Source organism: Botrytis cinerea, chromosome 12 (assembly GCF_000143535.2).
Source record: "Botrytis cinerea B05.10 chromosome 12, complete sequence".
Taxonomy (NCBI): Eukaryota; Fungi; Ascomycota; class Leotiomycetes; order Helotiales; family Sclerotiniaceae; genus Botrytis; species Botrytis cinerea.
The window spans coordinates 350,937-367,982 of NC_037321.1; the positions used below are offsets into that span (position 1 = coordinate 350,937).

General features: G+C 43.6%; 7 protein-coding genes across 9 annotated transcripts; 5 read left to right on the forward strand and 2 right to left on the reverse strand.

The window, feature by feature from the left end:
• Positions 1-933: 933 nt before the first annotated feature.
• Positions 934-2,421, forward strand: BCIN_12g01030 (hypothetical protein). Its single transcript, XM_024696216.1, has 4 exons — positions 934-1,339; positions 1,397-1,426; positions 1,514-1,807; positions 1,959-2,421. Exons 1-4 carry the CDS (start codon positions 1,144-1,146, stop codon positions 2,249-2,251), a joined length of 813 nt encoding a protein of 270 aa, XP_024552022.1. The 5' UTR covers positions 934-1,143; the 3' UTR covers positions 2,252-2,421.
• Positions 2,422-2,682: 261 nt separating this feature from the next.
• Bcbms1 lies at positions 2,683-6,442 on the forward strand. The gene is made up of 3 exons (XM_024696217.1): positions 2,683-2,785; positions 2,839-2,909; positions 2,960-6,442. The coding sequence occupies exons 1-3, from the start codon at positions 2,725-2,727 to the stop codon at positions 6,215-6,217; spliced, it is 3,390 nt and encodes a 1,129-aa protein (XP_024552023.1). The 5' UTR covers positions 2,683-2,724; the 3' UTR covers positions 6,218-6,442.
• Positions 6,443-6,794: 352 nt separating this feature from the next.
• On the forward strand, positions 6,795-8,575 carry BCIN_12g01050 (hypothetical protein). 3 transcript variants are annotated; one of them, XM_024696220.1, is made up of 4 exons: positions 6,795-6,824; positions 6,932-7,071; positions 7,172-7,910; positions 8,002-8,575. In XM_024696220.1, exons 2-4 carry the CDS (start codon positions 7,010-7,012, stop codon positions 8,314-8,316), a joined length of 1,116 nt encoding a protein of 371 aa, XP_024552024.1. In that variant the 5' UTR covers positions 6,795-6,824; positions 6,932-7,009; the 3' UTR covers positions 8,317-8,575. The 3 variants fall into 3 exon arrangements, with proteins under 3 accessions (XP_024552024.1, XP_024552026.1, XP_024552025.1); XM_024696219.1 differs by having other exon boundaries at positions 6,996-7,071; XM_024696218.1 differs by having other exon boundaries at positions 6,795-7,071.
• Positions 8,576-9,215: 640 nt separating this feature from the next.
• Positions 9,216-11,010, reverse strand: BCIN_12g01060 (hypothetical protein). The gene is made up of 3 exons (XM_001557837.2): positions 10,440-11,010; positions 9,758-10,387; positions 9,216-9,689 (listed from the first exon to the last, which is right to left on the reverse strand). Exons 1-3 carry the CDS (start codon positions 10,725-10,727, stop codon positions 9,312-9,314), a joined length of 1,296 nt encoding a protein of 431 aa, XP_001557887.1. The 5' UTR covers positions 10,728-11,010; the 3' UTR covers positions 9,216-9,311.
• A 31-nt stretch (positions 11,011-11,041) lies between these two features.
• Positions 11,042-13,113, forward strand: BCIN_12g01070 (hypothetical protein). The gene is made up of 3 exons (XM_001557836.2): positions 11,042-11,569; positions 11,670-12,485; positions 12,542-13,113. Exons 1-3 carry the CDS (start codon positions 11,386-11,388, stop codon positions 12,967-12,969), a joined length of 1,428 nt encoding a protein of 475 aa, XP_001557886.1. The 5' UTR covers positions 11,042-11,385; the 3' UTR covers positions 12,970-13,113.
• Positions 13,114-13,215: 102 nt separating this feature from the next.
• BCIN_12g01080 (hypothetical protein) lies at positions 13,216-15,242 on the reverse strand. Its single transcript, XM_024696221.1, has 2 exons — positions 14,914-15,242; positions 13,216-14,840 (listed from the first exon to the last, which is right to left on the reverse strand). Exons 1-2 carry the CDS (start codon positions 15,046-15,048, stop codon positions 13,569-13,571), a joined length of 1,407 nt encoding a protein of 468 aa, XP_024552027.1. The 5' UTR covers positions 15,049-15,242; the 3' UTR covers positions 13,216-13,568.
• A 169-nt stretch (positions 15,243-15,411) lies between these two features.
• Positions 15,412-16,361, forward strand: BCIN_12g01090 (hypothetical protein). The gene is made up of 3 exons (XM_024696222.1): positions 15,412-15,741; positions 15,800-16,122; positions 16,167-16,361. Exons 1-3 carry the CDS (start codon positions 15,543-15,545, stop codon positions 16,266-16,268), a joined length of 624 nt encoding a protein of 207 aa, XP_024552028.1. The 5' UTR covers positions 15,412-15,542; the 3' UTR covers positions 16,269-16,361.
• The last annotated feature ends 685 nt before the right edge of the window (positions 16,362-17,046 follow it).

Here is a 17,046-nt window from a genome sequence, read left to right on the forward strand (position 1 = left end):
GCTTGAAACTTGAAAGTCATTCAGTACCTCCTCTACAGTTGCATGCGCTTACGAAGATTTTAAGATATCAGCTCCACACAATAGAGTTCCTTCCTGTGTCTTATAAGTCAAGATATCCATAATATACACTCGTATTTTGAGGTCTCGGCCTAGATCACAAGGGTTTTGATAGGTCAGCTCGGTGTGACATTTGTCCTTTAGTATCAAATTTTCGGTCTTCAGCTGCGCTTTTTGCTTATATGGTTACAGCGCTAAAAAGGCCCTTTTCAATTTTGTTGAAGAAACGCTCCAAGAGCCAAGCTGGCCAAGCCAAGATTGACCTATCCACAACATGTATTACACCCTATTGTACAAGAAACCGACAATAAATCAACCTGTGATGTTGTTAGAAAACTTTATCATTATTGACAAAAAAACGATGTGCTGAGTTCAAGCAAAGCGGTGTGTATAGTTTCTGTTACACAATGGTTCAGCAGGTGAAAAAAAAAAAAAAAGTATAATGTTAGGGTTTAGGTACATCTACGGAAAGTTGAAAGGGGTTCGCATAGTTCTCCACTGCATTTCAACGGGTACTAGCGACTATGGAGCACGCAAAATGCCAAGACAAGATTAAGATAACGGACTGACCCGAGTTCCATGCATTAGGGAGATTTAGGTGATAAGATTTAGGTGATAATGTTGCGAATTTCATACCGAGTCTTTCTCAAGACACCCATATTAATTTACTCATCTTGGAAATAATTGGCGTAGTGGCGAACGCGCTGTGGCCCCGCAATCTACGATATGTAGAAACATTTCCCACCTCCTCTTGACTCACGGTTAGCGGAGACAAATTGAGGATATTCCGGCTTGGCAAGAAACGATGTTACCTTGATAACCTAAATTAATTGAATTCGCCAGCGTGGGGGGTTTTCCCTTGAAAAATCGTGCATCGGACCTCTCTCTTCAACTAAAACGCCGCTGATGCGCATTTCATAAAGAGGGGGATTGGCGCTTATCTACTCGTCAATCCATGAATCCAACGAGTTCAGTTTCTTGCCCGCTTTATTACGCTCCCTCCCTTGGACGCCCATTTTCAAGTTTCTTTAATTTGAAAGAATTTTCGGAACAAATCTCGCCGAATCAAACCAGCAGAAGATCAAGATGTCGAAGGAACTTGAAGAAGCATTGCCACATCACAACAGCATGGACATCACGAGACCCGGTGATCCTAGCGAGAAATCCTTTGGTGAGAAAATGAAGAAACACTTCACACAAGAAGTAAGCACAGATCATGCAGACATTCTTATGTTGTTTTGTTGTCTCATCACTGGATTTCTGGACAGCACATTGTATAATGGTATGGTAGACATGCAAAGATTACAAGATAGAGACAGTGACTGACGATCCATAATAGCTTTCAAGACCTTCGTGTCTATGCAAACTGGTAAGTAATGGTGAAGAATCTCCACACATCACGCCATGTTTACGTTTCTCTGTTTTGGACGCGTTTTAATCTGATTATATGGTACAGGAAACACCATCTTTGTAGCTCTCGGTGCATCAGACCAGAACAACCGACCTTTCGGTTGGGCAAGATCGCTCATTTCCATTGGTTGCTTTTGCATTGGCTCCTTTGTCTTCTCACGAAGCCATCGCTTCTGTGGCCCTCTTCAGCGGAGCACCCTCGTTGCTTCGTACTTGATCCAGAGTTGTTGCATCTTGCTATCAGCCAGTCTGGTTCAGGGTTTCGTTATCGAAGGCAACGTCCCGGCTGATTTGGGGAAACATTGGGACCAGGTTGGTCCTATTGCATTGTTGAGTTTTCGTACGTTAATCTCTATTTATTTTCTCTTCTGCTGATTCGTCGCAATTACGGTGGTCTCACAATTATCGTCACCTTTTGTTACATTAAATTGAATCCGAAATTTCCTTCTCCAGCTCATGTCCACGTCAACATCATTCTAACAACTTTACAGAAGCAGCCGGTCAAATCGTCTCTTCTCGCTTCCTAGGCGTGGGAGAAGTCCCTACTATTGTCATTACATCGCTTCTCTGCGATTTATTATCCGATCCTCTTCTCCTCGCTTCCGTAACGCAAAACCCAAAGAGAAATCGAAGAGCAATAGGATTTACATTGACCCTCGTAGGTGCGATTGTTGGAGGTTGGGTCAGTAAGGTTACGAAGAGTGTCAGTCCTATGCTCTGGGTAGCTGGTGGTTGTAAAATGGTATTAACCGTAGTTTGGGGTTTGTGGAAGGAAAAGGTATAGAGGAGGATAATTTCATCTTTGATCAGCGGCGGAGACTCGAACAAAAATAATATAGAAGGGGATGGGAGGACTGCGCGATTAGAGAAGAATAGATAACTTAGAAGTGTAGATGAATATAAATTGTGGAATGTCCCATAGCATAAACGGGAAAGCCAGTCGTCGTCTTATCAAGCTTCTATTTTGATCTAATTATAATTATGCTATGTATATCAGGCGAGCAACGGCTAGCTGTTGCTAAATCCATAGCACAGATTAACTTTTGTCAAATCCAGATTCTGCTATCTTTATCATCCTTGCGATCTGATAAGGGATAAGGCTCAATTCTGCAGAGACGCTAACTGCATTACGCCTAGCGCCTGTCATCGGTGCTGATTTTTTCCGATGGCAGACAAAAAAAATATTTCGAATCTTGTGAAGATTTCAATGTCGTCGGCGGATTAAAGTAGCTTTCCAACCACTTCAATCGGTTGATCATGGAAGAGCAAAAGAATAGGCCTCATAGGGCCCCAAAAGAGAAGAAGAAGCAGACTGGAGGTCGGCAACTCTTCTTTCAATTGATTTTTCCCATGGGCTAACATGTTTCACAGAGCGCAACCCAAAAGCATTCAGTTTCGCAAACCCAGGAAGATTGGCAAAAAGTGCTGCAAGATCGCATGATGTACGTTTAATCATCTAGGACTCTATGTACCAGGTTATTGACTTTTGCAGATCAAAGAAAGGCGTCTTCATGTTCCTCAAATCGATCGATTGCCAGAAGAACCGCCGCCACGACTTGTTACAATCGTTGGACCACCCGGTGTTGGAAAAACAACTCTCCTCAAATCTTTAGTCAAACGATATGCGAAAGAGACATTATCAGATCCTCAAGGACCAATTACGGTTGTCACTTCGAAACGTCAAAGACTTACGTTTGTAGAATGTCCGAACGAACTCGAGGCTATGGTGGATATATCCAAGGTGGCAGATATTGTGTTGTTAATGATCGATGGAAATTTTGGTTTCGAGATGGAGACCATGGAATTCTTGAACATTTTATCTTCGAGTGGTATGCCGGGCAATGTTTTCGGAATTCTCACACATCTAGATCTTTTCAAGAAACCACAAACTTTGAAGGATGCGAAGAAACGACTCAAGAATCGATTCTGGAGCGAATTATACCAGGGTGCACATCTATTCTACCTGTCTGGAGTTATCAATGGACGTTATCCGGATCGAGAAATTCATAACTTGTCGAGATTTATTTCTGTTATGAAGAACCCAAGACCTCTAATTTGGCGCAATACACATCCTTATACCATTATCGATAGTTTCAGGGATATTACCCATCCAACCAAGATTGAGGAAGATGAGAAGTGCGATCGAACGGTTGTCTTGTCGGGTTATCTACGGGGAACAAATTTTGCAGCGCAAGGTCAGAGGGTCCATATACCAGGCTTGGGAGATTATTCAGTATCTGCTATGGAATCATTACCAGATCCCTGCCCTACACCATTCATGGATGCAGCGATTGCCAAAGCATCTGGAAAAACTGGTAGAAGACGTTTGGATGAGAAGGAAAAGAAACTCCATGCGCCAATGTCTGATAAGAGTGGATTGAAAATTGATGGAGACACTATTTGGATTACTCGTGACAAGGGTTTCAATTTCGACGCAGATGCCGAGGACGACGAACGTGGAGAAGGAGAAGAATTGATTGTTGGTTTACAAGGAGAAAGAAGGCTCCTTGGTGAGACTGAAGAGGGTGTCAGATTATTCAGTAATGGTGAAACTATCAAGTCGGTTCCTGAGGAAGAAGATTCTGGACGAAAACATCAGAGACGTGCAAGATTTGTCGAAGGAGGCGATCAAGGGTCGGACAATGAGGACCTTGACGGAGTTGCCAGCGATGAAGAATTCGATTCTGGTGATGAAGCAGAAATTACCGAAGACAAGTTAGGAAAAGCATTCAAGAAAGATAAAGATGAGGCAGGTGGCGATATTGAATTTGCCGACAGTGATTCGGATCTTGGTTCAATATCTGGTGATGAATTGGATGAAGACGATTCAGATTCGGATGATGAAGACGGGGCAGCCCGCTGGAAACAAAATATGTTGGAGACTGCGCGCAAACTTCATGGACAACGAAAATCTTACCGAACCGCAGATTTGGCGAAACTCATGTACGATGAGTCGCTTACTCCTACAGAAGTACTCAAAAGATGGAGAGGGGAGATTGAAGAGGAAGAGGAAGATATCGAACAGGAAGAAGATGAAGATGAATTCTTCAAGAAAACTGGTAGAGAGGATGAAGATGCAATCATGGATGATCGAGCAATTCCGTTGCTTGATTATGAAAAATTGGAATCAAAGTGGTCTGTGGAAGATAATATCGAGGAACTTCGACAACGTTTTGCGACAGCAGATTTGTTGAAGGGTAAGGGTAATGGCAGTGGTAGTGACGATGACGAGGATGACGATGAGGAAGACGAAGATGATGAGGGTGATGGAGAATTTAAAGATTTGGAAACCGGCGAAGAACACAAAGCAGATGAGCCAGTGGACATTGATGCCGAAAGAGAGAAAAATGCTAGAAGGAAAGAAGAACTTAAACTGCGATTCGAAGAAGAAGACAGAGATGGATTCAACAATGATAAAGCTAATGCTAGACGAGAAGCTGGCGGAGATGATGAATTTGGAGAGGATGAATGGTATGATGCACAGAAAGCACAAATTCAAAAACAACTTGATATCAACAAATCCGAATTCGAGAATCTTGACGAAAGTCAAAGGATTCAAGTTGAGGGTTACCGTGCTGGAATGTACGGCAAAATTGTTATTGAAGGAGTACCATCTGAATTTGTTACTCGATTCAATCCAAGAATGCCAATCATTGTGGGAGGTTTGACCCCAACCGAGGATCGATTTGGTTTTGTACAGGTCAAGATCAAGAGACACAGATGGCACAAGAAGATCCTTAAAACAAATGATCCACTCATCATTTCTCTGGGATGGAGAAGATTCCAAACTCTCCCAATTTACAGTACATCGGACAATCGAACAAGAAATCGTATGCTCAAGTACACTCCAGAGCATATGCATTGTTTTGGTACATTTTATGGTCCATTCATTGCTCCCAATACTGGATTCTCATGTTACCAATCATTTTCTAACAAGAACCCTGGCTTCCGAATCGCTGCCACTGGAACTGTTATGACAGTTGATGAATCTTCAGAAACAGTCAAGAAACTCAAGCTTACTGGTACTCCTTACAAGATCTACAAAAATACGGCTTTCATCAAGGACATGTTCAACACCTCATTGGAAATCGCTAAGTTCGAAGGAGCTTCCATCAAGACAGTTTCTGGTATCAGAGGTCAAATCAAACGTGCATTGGCCAAGCCAGAAGGTTACTTCCGTGCCACTTTTGAAGACAAAATTCTCATGAGTGACATCGTGTTCTTACGAGCTTGGTATCCGATTAAGCCTCACAGATTCTACAATCCAGTCACCAATCTCATTGGATGGGAAGGCATGCGATTAACCGGTGAAGTCCGAAGAGATCAAAATCTGCCTACACCAGACCAAAAGAACAGTCATTACAAACCTGTTGAAAGAGTAGCTCGTCATTTCAATCCTCTACGAGTTCCTCGTGCCTTGGCTGCAGAACTTCCTTTTAAGAGTCAAATTGTGCAAATGAAGAAACAGAGTAAACCAACATATATGCAAAAGAGAGCAGTGGTGGTAGGAGGAGAAGAAAAGAAAGCTAGAGATTTGATGCAGAAATTAATGACGCTCAGAAATGACAAGGTGGCAAAGAGGAAGGTTGCCAATGAGAAGAGGAGAGAAGTGTATAGGAAGAAGGTTGCGGAGAATGAGGAGAAGAGGGGCGAGAGGGAGAAGAAGGAAAAGCAGGAGTATTGGAGGAAGGAGGGAAAAAAGAGGAGAGCAGATACAGATGGCGGTGGTGGTGGAAAGAGAAGAAAATAATGGGTGGCTGAGGATTAGAATTGCATTTCTTGGAGTTTCTTGGTTGCGGATCTTGTGGCCTTGGTAACAAAAATGTACGAAGTACCGAGCACACTATAGAATTGTTCCGATACGAAAAAGTTAAATGGTTCAGTGATCTGATCACGAATATTCAGTTATCAATTGTGCATGAAAAGTCATATGTTGTGGAGATACTAGACGATAATCTCGCATCCACTCAGCCCATTCCATGCACCAAACCTCGAGCATGCGTATGCCGCATTCCCGCTGCACGCGCTGACGACGCATGTCGTCGCCACAGGAGTATTTTCTTTCAGTAAACTCAAACGAGGTGGGCCTGAAGAGTGTTTTTACCCTGCATGTCTGCGATGGCTGATTAGATGTTGCGCAACATCTGGTCGAAGATCAAGATGAGATTCGCAAATTTCATGTGAATGGCGCACGGCTCGGCTCAGCGGAGAACTTAGCGGGTTGACATAATCACCCCTGTTTTCCATCTTGCGGGCCGGACTATTACCGAGGCTAAGTGGGGGAAACGTGGGGGTGTTCGGGGTTTTAGCTTATTGAGTGGAAATTCGGGGAGCTAAGGCGGTAAGGAGGTAAGGAGGTAAGGCTTATCAATCTATCTATCTTTCTTCGTGCTTGGGTGCGGATAACCTTATTCTTTCTTTGCACGTTGAACCTCCCGCTGAGTGTGGATTTGATCTTGGACAGTCTTCTCCATTCGATTCACTGACAGCGTTGCGGGACGACAAGCCTAAAGATAACGGTCTTCAAGGAATCAACTCCACCATGCCAAGAGCGATTACCATGCAGAAGATAGAGGCTGGCAAGCCGGGGAAAGTTTACTACCCGTGTGTTTTACTTTCATTTCCCTTCCTTTTCCTCCCGAACTCGTCCCATTTCGCAATTGCTGCCTAAAACCGTTCAATCCACTTCTAACAGCCCCCCCAGTCTCGAGGTAACTCAACACAGCACCCCTTCTCTATCCCCTACCTCCCTCCTAGTCCAAATCCACACCGTAGCTCTCAACCATCGAGACCTCTTCCTTCGCCAACATCTCTACCCCTCCCCTTCCTTCACCACCCCCCTCTGCGCCGATGCCTGCGGCTACGTCTCCCACGTCGGTTCCGCGGCCTCCAAATCTTGGCTCGGGAAACGCGTGATTCTCACTCCTGGTCGTGGCTGGCACTCCGATCCCTTCGGCCCCGAAGACGCTGGCGGATATAAAATTCTAGGCGGCACGAGTACGATTCCCATTGGTACGCTTATTGAAGAGGTGGTGATTGAGCAGGAGGAGGTGGAAGAGGCGCCTGCGCACTTGAGCGATGAGGAGGCGGCGGCGCTGCCGCTTTGTGGGTTGACGGGGTGGAGGGCGCTGGTTGTGAAGGGTGGAGAGGGGAATCTGGGGGCGGGGAAGAATATTCTGATTACCGGAATTGGAGGCGGAGTCGCGTTGAGTGTGTTGCAGTTTGCGGTGGGGTTGGGGAGTAATGTTTTTGTGAGTAGTGGGGATTTAGAGAAGATTGAGAAGGCGAAGGGGTTGGGTGCGAAAGGGGGAGTGAGTTATAAGAGTGAGGGGTGGGAGAAGGAGTTGAAGGGATTGTTGAAGGGATATGGGAAGGGTTCATTGGATTTGATTGTTGATGGAGCTGGAGGAGATATTGTTAGGAAGGCGACGAAATTGTTGAAGGTATTTTCTTTTCTTCCATACTGCTTTACCCTATGAAATTACCCTATAAACTTCCATCGTCCCGCAAACCCAAAAACTAACTTCCCCATAGCTCGGCGGAACAATAGTCCAATACGGGATGACTATCTCCCCCAAAATGGACTGGTCCATGCCGGCCAACCTGATGAATCTCGAGCTCAAAGGGTCGACAATGGGATCTCGAAAAGAATTTAAAGAAATGATCCAATTCGTTAATGAGCATAAAATCAAACCAGTCGTATCAAGAGTCGTAAAAGGAATTGATAATCTAGGAGAGATTGAAGAGTTGTTCGAGGATATGAAGGGGGGAAAGCAATTTGGGAAATTAATCATTGAAGTAAAGGGCTCGGATGGAGGAGAGGGAAAGGGAAAGGGGAGTAAGTTGTGATCTTACTGTTGTTTTTGTTGTATATATGAAAGCGCGGAGAGAGTTGATGTTGTATGTAGGTAGGTAGATAGATAGGTAGTTGTGTAATATACTAGGAGGGTATTTACTATTTAGGGAACGGTTGACGAATCTTAGACGTCTGAGAATGGATTGTGGAAGTACTGCTCTACTGTAATGTTTACAGCTTGTGTTTGTGTTTGCTAGATTATAAGTACATGTGAAATATATATGATAATGAATTTGGCGGTTTCGTTTTTTACTTGGGAGTAAGATGCGATAGACCTCTGCAGAGTTGAAGTTCAATCTGGGGGGATGTTAAGCAAAGAGATGAATTGTTTCGATCAGACGATTGAGTCTCGAATTAACTCCCTTGGTTCTCTTCTTATTACAATCTTCTTAATATTAATTTGGACGTGCTTACAGATGATCTGGAGAATGTCAGATTCAAATTCAAACAATCACTCGTGTGCTTTGTTCCTTCAAGTGGCATACAACGTTTCCAATTTGGGATCGTCTTTATCTGAAGCTGAAATGGCTTGCTTTGATGGGATGGGATGGAGAAGGAAATGAAGGGGGAGGAAGATAGGAATGAATTGATTGGGAGATGAGTTTGTTGGAGTTTTGTCGTATTGGCTAGTGGTGAGATCTCGGTTGATGATGGATGAAATTTAAAGTTGGAGGGGAGGAGGGGGGAGCGAATGTGTTTCTTCACGAGTGTATAGCTGGATGGATGACAATGGATGGAGAGATGGGGAGTTTGAGTGATGTAAACTTCGCGGGTTGTGTGGGCGTATGAGAGTGATATAATCGATTGGCTCATGTACGAATTTCAGCAGATTGATCGGGCTGGATCCGGCACTGTATATTCACTCTGCGAATCTGAGATACATATAGCCTTTTGCTTCAAAACATCATTGGGTATTATTATCTATATCATGAATCGTGTCTAAACGCCATCCCATATATACATCCATCTTCAACGTTTTATCCCTCATTCACGGACTCTCCACAACATTCACAGTCATATTTCTCGTCTCATCTCTACTCTGTTTTAAAAATGGAATCAGCTGTGTTCCTCCCGTTCCTCTAACATCCTTCCCTCCCTTCTTCGTTGTCGCAACTGCTAAATTCAACCCCGCATTTTCTTTCTCCGTGCCTTGAGCCATCGCTTTCCGAGATGGATTAATGATGTATCGTGTTACAATTTGGATGTGGATGTTGCGGAATTCAGTGAGGGTTTCGACAGCATGGTTGTAGGCTTTGGTGACGGAGGAGGAACAGATTGATGAGTCGACGTAGTTGTGGATGGGAGAGATTTCAGAGATTTGGTTGAGGAAGGCGCGGTGTGTGCCTGGCATGTAGTTGCGCATTTCCTGGGTGGATGTTAGTGGGAAGGTTCATGGTATGAGGTGAAGATGAAGAAGAGAAGAGATGAACATACTTCTAGGAATCCATGACAACCTTTCTTGGGCTCCACAGTTTCACTCTGTGGTTTGCCCATAGGTCTAGTAGGTACGTGTTTGACACCCAATACTGCATCCCAGAATTGTATCAAACTACTCTGTGCATTACTTCCTCCACTGTACGTTCTCCATTCCCCACTTCCATTGCCTTCATCATAGAATACACCTCTAGGCAGACCAGCTGCCGACATGTTTTTACTCCCTGCTAGGAAGGGTCTGATAATATGATAGAAGACCTCGGGATCACATTTTTCATACATCCGTTCAAGGATAATACCACAATCTTTTATACAGGCTGAGAAGTTTTCGAGGCAGGATATTAAAACTTCTGGCTCGTCGGAGCGAACGGCATTCATAGCTTTTATCATCAAGGGGATGACTTCTGCGCCGCGGGCTTCGATGGCCACGGAAACGAGGTAGAACCAGGATTCATCGGGGGTATTGGTGAAGGTGTGTTGACAGGAGAGTTTGTCTAGATCGGTGAGATCTTGTGTTGGGGAGCTGCTGGTGAAGTTCCAGAGATTGAGAGCGGCGTATGTGGCGGTGGGGGGAAGGCCGAGGTGGGATGAGACGACCAGGAAGGGTTTTGATATCTGAGGGGGTAATAACTGTGGTTGTTAGCACAAGCATGTGTCAATTGTGATGCTGGGGCTTATTTACCTCTGATGGAACTTTTCCTCCCCAAATGTATGAATGTGTCATGAAAGACAACAAATGGTAAGCTCTTCGCCATTCATCTTCCTCTTGTAAACTCGATGTATCGAGTATGGGTAAAGCATCGGCATGCTGTCTGAACAACCCTTCTTTGAGTAAAAAGGGGATCTCATCTACCAAATCTTCCCACTCGACATAGGCACTCAATCTTGGAAGAGGATTGACATCTGGAAGGAACCCATTCTCTGTCGAAACTCCAAATTCGGAGAGATTGATGTTCAATGGACCAAGCATTTTGAACGGAATTGAAGATTTCGTTGAGGAATACGCGGGAGAAGCAAGATGCAACGAAAAAGACAGAAGAATGGTAACTCAAGCACGGCTGTTGTTGCGCTGTAACTTTTTACTTTTGCTTATACACGAAACTTAGGATGATGATAGAAACAACTAGTGAGAACTCAGTGGACTCTTGATTCAAAACAGAGGGATGCCAGTATTACTTTTCTACTTTCGTCTCATACTTCTGCTACCCCGTATAATATACGACCAGGAGAGTTTCCGGAATTCCCACAATACCGGTATCCATTCACAGGTAATAGTGATACCATGCGCGTGATTTGTTATCGCGTAAGAATAGGAGGAGGAAGCTAAATGTGTGGAGACGGAACACGGAAGCGGAAGCGGATGCAGAGGAAACTTCTCTCATTCCGACGGAACACGGATATCGATGACAGCATGATGAGACAGAACGAAGAACGGGAGCGCCTACAAAGTGATCAGACTTGACGTTGTCGTTGATCTTTTGATTCAGATCAGTTTCATCCATCTTATTCTGTTTTTAAAGCATCAACTGCATCATCGCAATATAATATCAACCAGATTTGTAGTTGTATATTATTATCACGACTACCACAACACCACCACCACCACCAAATTTCGCCAACTCAGCAAAATGGGTTCCATAGCAAAGGAAGAACAGCCATCGACAAAGGTTGAAAAGCCAACCTTCTCATCTAAAGCAAATACACTTGAATTTGCGCAATCACTTGATGCTAAAGATCATATGCGAAGATTTCGCGATCAATACATTATTCCATCAAAAGCCAACATTAAAACAAAGAAGCTTGCAAAACCAGGTTCGTTTACATTTTACATTGTGCCTCTCAATCACATACCCCGCCATCGCATCACATGACCCAACATGAACAATATGAATATCAACTCACAATCCACTAGGTCTCTCGGATGAACCATCCATCTATTTCTGTGGAAACAGTTTAGGACTCCAACCTAAATGTGTTCAGGAGTATCTTCAAGCCCATCTTGATACCTGGTCTTCCATTGCTGTCCACGGTCATTTCCGCGACTTGGAAGATTCTCCTCTAACACAATGGCAATTACTCGCCGAACATGCTGCCAAACAATGTGCACCCATTGTAGGAGCCAAGGCCTCCGAGGTTGCGATTATGGGTACTTTGACTACGAATTTACATTTATTGATGGCTTCATTTTACACACCAACTCCTGAAAAGAGCAAGATCATTATGGAGTGGAAAGCATTCCCCAGTGATCATTATGCTATCGAATCGCAAATCAGAGGACACGGATATAACCCCGAAGAAGCTATGGTGATGATTGCACCAGATGAAGGAAGCTACGAGATTTCTACCGAGAAAATCCTCCGTACCATTGACGAGCACGCATCCACTACCGCGCTTCTCCTCTTACCCGGTATTCAATACTACACCGGACAACTTTTCGATATCAAGACTATTACAGCATATGCACAATCCAAGGGATTGACAGTAGGATGGGATTTAGCACATGCAGCTGGAAATGTCCCACTACAACTCCACGACTGGAATGTCGATTTCGCGGTTTGGTGTACGTACAAGTATATGAATGCTGGACCTGGAAGTATCGCGGGTGCATATGTGCATGAGAGACATGGAGAGGTGGATTATAGTGAAGGAGAGGAGAAGCCAAAGTACAGACATAGATTGATGGGATGGTATGGAGGAGATCAAAGTTGTCGGTTCTTGATGAATAACAGTAAGTTCTTTCTCTCTCATCTTTTGCATTCGGACGAATGTTGACAAACCCTCTAGAATTCCGTCCATCTCCCGGTGCCTCCGGCTACCAAGTCAGTAACCCCTCAGTCGTCGATCTCACCTCTCTCTGCGCCGCCCTCTCAATCTTCAACCAAACATCCATGGCTGAAATCTCTCAAAAAACTCTCCATCTAACCGCCTACCTCGAACATCTCCTCTTATCAACCAATTCCTCAGATTCTCCTGCTTTCCGTATCATCACCCCTTCGGATCCTTCAGCAAGAGGAACACAACTCAGCGTTCTGTTAAAACCCGGACGCTTAGAAACTCTCTCAGATATGCTCGAAGAAGCAGGTATCGTTGCCGATAAAAGAAAACCAGATGTCATTCGTGTGGCGCCTGTGCCGCTCTATAATACGTATGAGGATGTATGGAACTTTGTGCAGATTTTCAACAAGGCTTTGGAGAAATGTGAGGAGGCTTAATTGGGGGTTTTAATGGGAGCTCAAAAGGGTGTGTGTTTTGTGCATAGCTGCATAAGGGTCTTGGTTGCTTTTCGTAGTACATATTTTAACGTATATATCCAAATGATTTAACGATTTTCAAAACAGGCTGAAATTACAGCTGCAAAGAATGGATTGGCGTGACATAAATAGAAGGAACGCACGAGTCGCACTTTGTAATTTTGAGAATGGAAGTTTGAGTTCCTGAAGAAATATCTGCTGTCTAGTTGTCCATGAAATTTTTTCAATCCGTCCAAGTAGATTTCTATTCTGTGAAAGATCATAGTGGAACTAAACATATCTCACCGTGTCCGACAGTCCGAGGAGTATCAATCTGTTCTTCATTCCAGATTTGTGGAACGCTCCAAGTTTTCGGTGGAAACTGATCATTGCAGTTTCTAAATTATCCAAAACTTCTATGTATTGAGTGGAATCTCTAGTGATTTAACATAATGCCAATGGTATACGTAGCGATTACCGATCCAGCAAGCGGAAGAGCGGCGCGTCTACCGTAACGCCTATGCTGAAAACGCCTCCAAATCTAACCTCCCACTTCTCCAAAAGTACCCAACCCATCAAACCTATATAGCCATCTCCAAACTCCCAACAATTGGCAATTCCACCTCTCCGTACTCCGACTTCATATCCCCTCCCCACTTTTCAATCGCTCCAGTCTTGGAACAAGCTACCAACAGCATCCTTTCATAAATCTCCTGTTCCCGTTCTCCTCCTCCCACAACCCCACTCGTCCAGCCCTCAACCCAATACTCATACGCATAAATTTCTCCAAAATCAACGTTTGTAGAATCTTCAGATTGATCTTCAAATTCACGTTGTTCGCGTTGTTCGTTAAGAACCTTCCTACCTAAAGTTTCCCATAATTGACCTGCACCAACACTCACCGGCAGGTGAAATAATATAGGCAATAATCCCCCTATATACCCATCTTTTATCCCGCCATATAAGCACTGTATAAAGATACTAATCATAACGGCTCGTCGTATACTTTCCAGAAATACCCATCTTTCTGCGTAATCTTGTAGCTTACTATCTTTACTGTTGGTGGCGTCTGTGAAAAGTCGTGTATTTACATCTTGTGCTAGTAGTCCTATGTATTCAATCTGTAGTTGATTTGTCCATTGCATTAGCAACGGTATACATCTTTCGGCGTTTATCTTTTGTCTCTCGTTTAAAGACCAAAGACGGATTATTTGATAAAGGTTGAGAACTTGAACTGCAATAAGCCATTGGGATGAGTCCCAGTAATCTCTTTCACTCGAGGAAATGAGGTCAGAGAGTTTAGAGTCGAGAATAGAGAAGGTTTGAGGAGAGCCGAGAGTGTGAAGTGCACAGATAGAAAGTGCATCAGCATATGGTGTTGGCAGGGGTTTACCAAGGTTGTAGGATGAAAGCGGATGGATGAAGGAGTTGTGAGAGTGGAGTGCGAAGGTTGAAACGAATGATTTCAGTTGGGTTGAGATGTAGGTGATTTGAGCGGAGCTAAGGGTGTTGCGAGGAAGATATTGAAGAGACGAGTAAGGTGATGGGAATGTATTGATAGATAGAGAAAGATTTTGAGGGTCAGGTGATTTAAATGGATTGGCGATTGGAAACAATGTATCAGGTGAAAAAGAAGAGGCGGTGTTGGTGGTGGAATTCCACGATGTGAAATCCCGGTTAGATTGGCGATCTTGGTAATCCAAGAGCGGTATGTTCTCGTAAGGCAACAAATCAAGATGCGTTCCATACGAATCAGTGAAGATTTGTGCTGTCGCCATACTCTCCACAGGAACGGGGGTTGATTTAGCACGTTGTGGAGACCTTGTTGATTTCTTCTGCGATACCTCATTCACCTATACCCACAATTTCAGCTCTCTGTGCACCACGGTGCTGCTATGATACAGCGAAGCTTGATGGTTTACCTACATAAACACAACTCAGATCTTTTATATTGCATCTGGAACATACTGGCAACAGCAAATCGCATCTCCGTTTCGCCTTGACGCAAGCCGTACACGCCTTCTTTCGAGTCTTGCTTTGGTGAACTAAAACCGTAGTCATGTTGATTATACTTCGATAGAACCAAGCCTAGAGCTCCCTATCAAGAGTGCAATACAATTTTGCAGTCTTGAGGCGGAATTCCACCTCACTTTGCTGTTATATAGTTTCAGCCGAAACGGATGTAGGCGTTGTAGTTGCTTACGGACATAATCCTTCAGCGGAGTTCCACTGCTCGTAAGCATAAAGTGGATACCTGATTGCTTACCTCATTGATTTCATGGCGATGAGCTGACGACATTGTCAATTCTGGTGTAATTATTCATATCTTTGAATTTTCGTCTTGTAAATAGGGTCCAGAAATGGTTCTGGCTCCGCATAGAATGTAATCCCGATGTTGGTCAGTGCAACTAAAGTAAAGAATATGACACAAATTCACAGATATCAAGGTATATAAGTACCACTTGGTCGACTTGATATCTACTCTTCATATCTTCGCTTCAATCGGTCCATAAAAAGAATTCATACATTCCATATCACCTAAACCTATCCTCAAGATGCCTTTCACTGAGCTTATTAAACCTTCATTGGTTCAATCAGATAAATCACGTGATATTTTCTACAACAATATTGTTCCATCAATCAAATCTATCATAAGTGCGGCTCCTGGATTCGTACTTGGTACGGCAGGGCACAGCTTGATCGAAAACAATGTCGCGGTACCAGAATATTCATTCAATCCAGTTCTGGGCATTGGCAAGTGCTCCGATGAATGACTTCATAAAGGGATAACGAGCTAATATATATGACATAGAATGGGAGGACTCGAAATTATTTCATGACTTCATCCAGAGTGAAGAGTTTGCAGTCTTTATTGCAAATGTAAAGCCACATTTTACTGCTCCACCAAGCCCAGAATTATACGAGACCGATGTCTCACCAAAAGACATTTTCGCATCCCAAATAATTGAAGTCTTTAGAATCAACATTGGTGACGACTCTGGGAAAGAAATTACAGCCAGAACAGCATGGGAAGCATTGGCAAAGTCATTGACTGGGACAGATGTGCTGAGTGGTGTTAGTGTAAACTTGCCAGAGAGATTGTTTTTAGGAATGATTGGTTGGAGTGGAATTGAGGTAAGTTTCCTGAAAGATTATCGAATTTTGTCTGACAGGTATAGCAACGAAAAATGGCTTTAGATAAACTAGAGCACCTGAAGCAGGCCGTTGAGAGTTTGAAGGATTCTCAGTCGTTTATTGCTCAGCTCAATACCCTTGTCTAGATTTCATTCTTGGAACAGAAATTGATTGCTGAGGACCGATACAAATCTCAGGCTATTGTTTGTTTTTCAATATGTAAGATTGTTCCTTGAACAAGTTCTCGCAAGTTTTAACGTGAAGTGATCCATCAAATTCGTATGCTCCATAATGCTGGAGTGTAGTGGTTTGGGGGCGGTTAAATTTGAATGGTTATCAAAATGGGCCGGTGAGCTGTTTGGACTGCAACTTGCTTCCAGTTGATCTTTCATTCCCTCTCTTCTCGTAGCTAATCGTCTATCACTGGTTAGAACTAGACGCAGTGACGCCAATTGATTATGGCCTTAACGACCTTTAACCTAATGTTACTGTCAGTACCAGCTTGTGGTGTCAGTTTCAAGGTAATAAGTTGTTACCGCGTCGACATGACTCCAACTCTACCTCAAAGATCTTTGCGCTACGTTAAAGAAGACGACTAGCGGAGTATCTATGTAATAGACAAGACCATTGAGCACAGTTCATAGGACACACTTTGGCATCTTTGTCTCGTACCTCACTAGTCACCTTTGTTATCTATAGATAAGAATTTTCCAAATGATAGGATGTTTTGAGATATCAAGTCAAAAAATCTCAAGAAAGCGTGGTTTCAGGAATCTGTATAGAGATGGTGGCGAATTCTTCACCTGACGTTCTGCAGGAGAAAGAAGGCACAAAGGTCACCCAAAGGCAATGGCTACGTCTTGTCACTACATTGGACCTACTGACAAGCTTGATCTTATTGAAAATGATGCAACTATAACAGTG

Coding starts and splice junctions, on each gene's coding strand:
- BCIN_12g01030 (XM_024696216.1), top strand. CDS start 1,144: ATGTCGAAGGAACTTGAAGAAGCATTGCCACATCACAACAGCATGGAC. Junction 1,340..1,396: donor GGACAGCACATTGTATAATG/GTATGGTAGACA, acceptor GATCCATAATAG/CTTTCAAGACCTTCGTGTCT. Junction 1,427..1,513: donor CTTCGTGTCTATGCAAACTG/GTAAGTAATGGT, acceptor TATATGGTACAG/GAAACACCATCTTTGTAGCT.
- Bcbms1 (XM_024696217.1), top strand. CDS start 2,725: ATGGAAGAGCAAAAGAATAGGCCTCATAGGGCCCCAAAAGAGAAGAAG. Junction 2,786..2,838: donor GAAGAAGAAGCAGACTGGAG/GTCGGCAACTCT, acceptor CATGTTTCACAG/AGCGCAACCCAAAAGCATTC. Junction 2,910..2,959: donor GTGCTGCAAGATCGCATGAT/GTACGTTTAATC, acceptor TGACTTTTGCAG/ATCAAAGAAAGGCGTCTTCA.
- BCIN_12g01050 (XM_024696218.1), top strand. CDS start 7,010: ATGCCAAGAGCGATTACCATGCAGAAGATAGAGGCTGGCAAGCCGGGG. Junction 7,072..7,171: donor CCGGGGAAAGTTTACTACCC/GTGTGTTTTACT, acceptor CAGCCCCCCCAG/TCTCGAGGTAACTCAACACA. Junction 7,911..8,001: donor AGGCGACGAAATTGTTGAAG/GTATTTTCTTTT, acceptor ACTTCCCCATAG/CTCGGCGGAACAATAGTCCA.
- BCIN_12g01060 (XM_001557837.2), bottom strand. CDS start 10,727: ATGCTTGGTCCATTGAACATCAATCTCTCCGAATTTGGAGTTTCGACA. Junction 10,388..10,439: donor GAGGAAAAGTTCCATCAGAG/GTAAATAAGCCC, acceptor TAACAACCACAG/TTATTACCCCCTCAGATATC. Junction 9,690..9,757: donor GTTGTCATGGATTCCTAGAA/GTATGTTCATCT, acceptor ACATCCACCCAG/GAAATGCGCAACTACATGCC.
- BCIN_12g01070 (XM_001557836.2), top strand. CDS start 11,386: ATGGGTTCCATAGCAAAGGAAGAACAGCCATCGACAAAGGTTGAAAAG. Junction 11,570..11,669: donor AAAGAAGCTTGCAAAACCAG/GTTCGTTTACAT, acceptor ACAATCCACTAG/GTCTCTCGGATGAACCATCC. Junction 12,486..12,541: donor TCGGTTCTTGATGAATAACA/GTAAGTTCTTTC, acceptor CAAACCCTCTAG/AATTCCGTCCATCTCCCGGT.
- BCIN_12g01080 (XM_024696221.1), bottom strand. CDS start 15,048: ATGACTACGGTTTTAGTTCACCAAAGCAAGACTCGAAAGAAGGCGTGT. Junction 14,841..14,913: donor AAGATCTGAGTTGTGTTTAT/GTAGGTAAACCA, acceptor TTGTGGGTATAG/GTGAATGAGGTATCGCAGAA.
- BCIN_12g01090 (XM_024696222.1), top strand. CDS start 15,543: ATGCCTTTCACTGAGCTTATTAAACCTTCATTGGTTCAATCAGATAAA. Junction 15,742..15,799: donor CAATCCAGTTCTGGGCATTG/GCAAGTGCTCCG, acceptor TATATGACATAG/AATGGGAGGACTCGAAATTA. Junction 16,123..16,166: donor TTGGTTGGAGTGGAATTGAG/GTAAGTTTCCTG, acceptor TGACAGGTATAG/CAACGAAAAATGGCTTTAGA.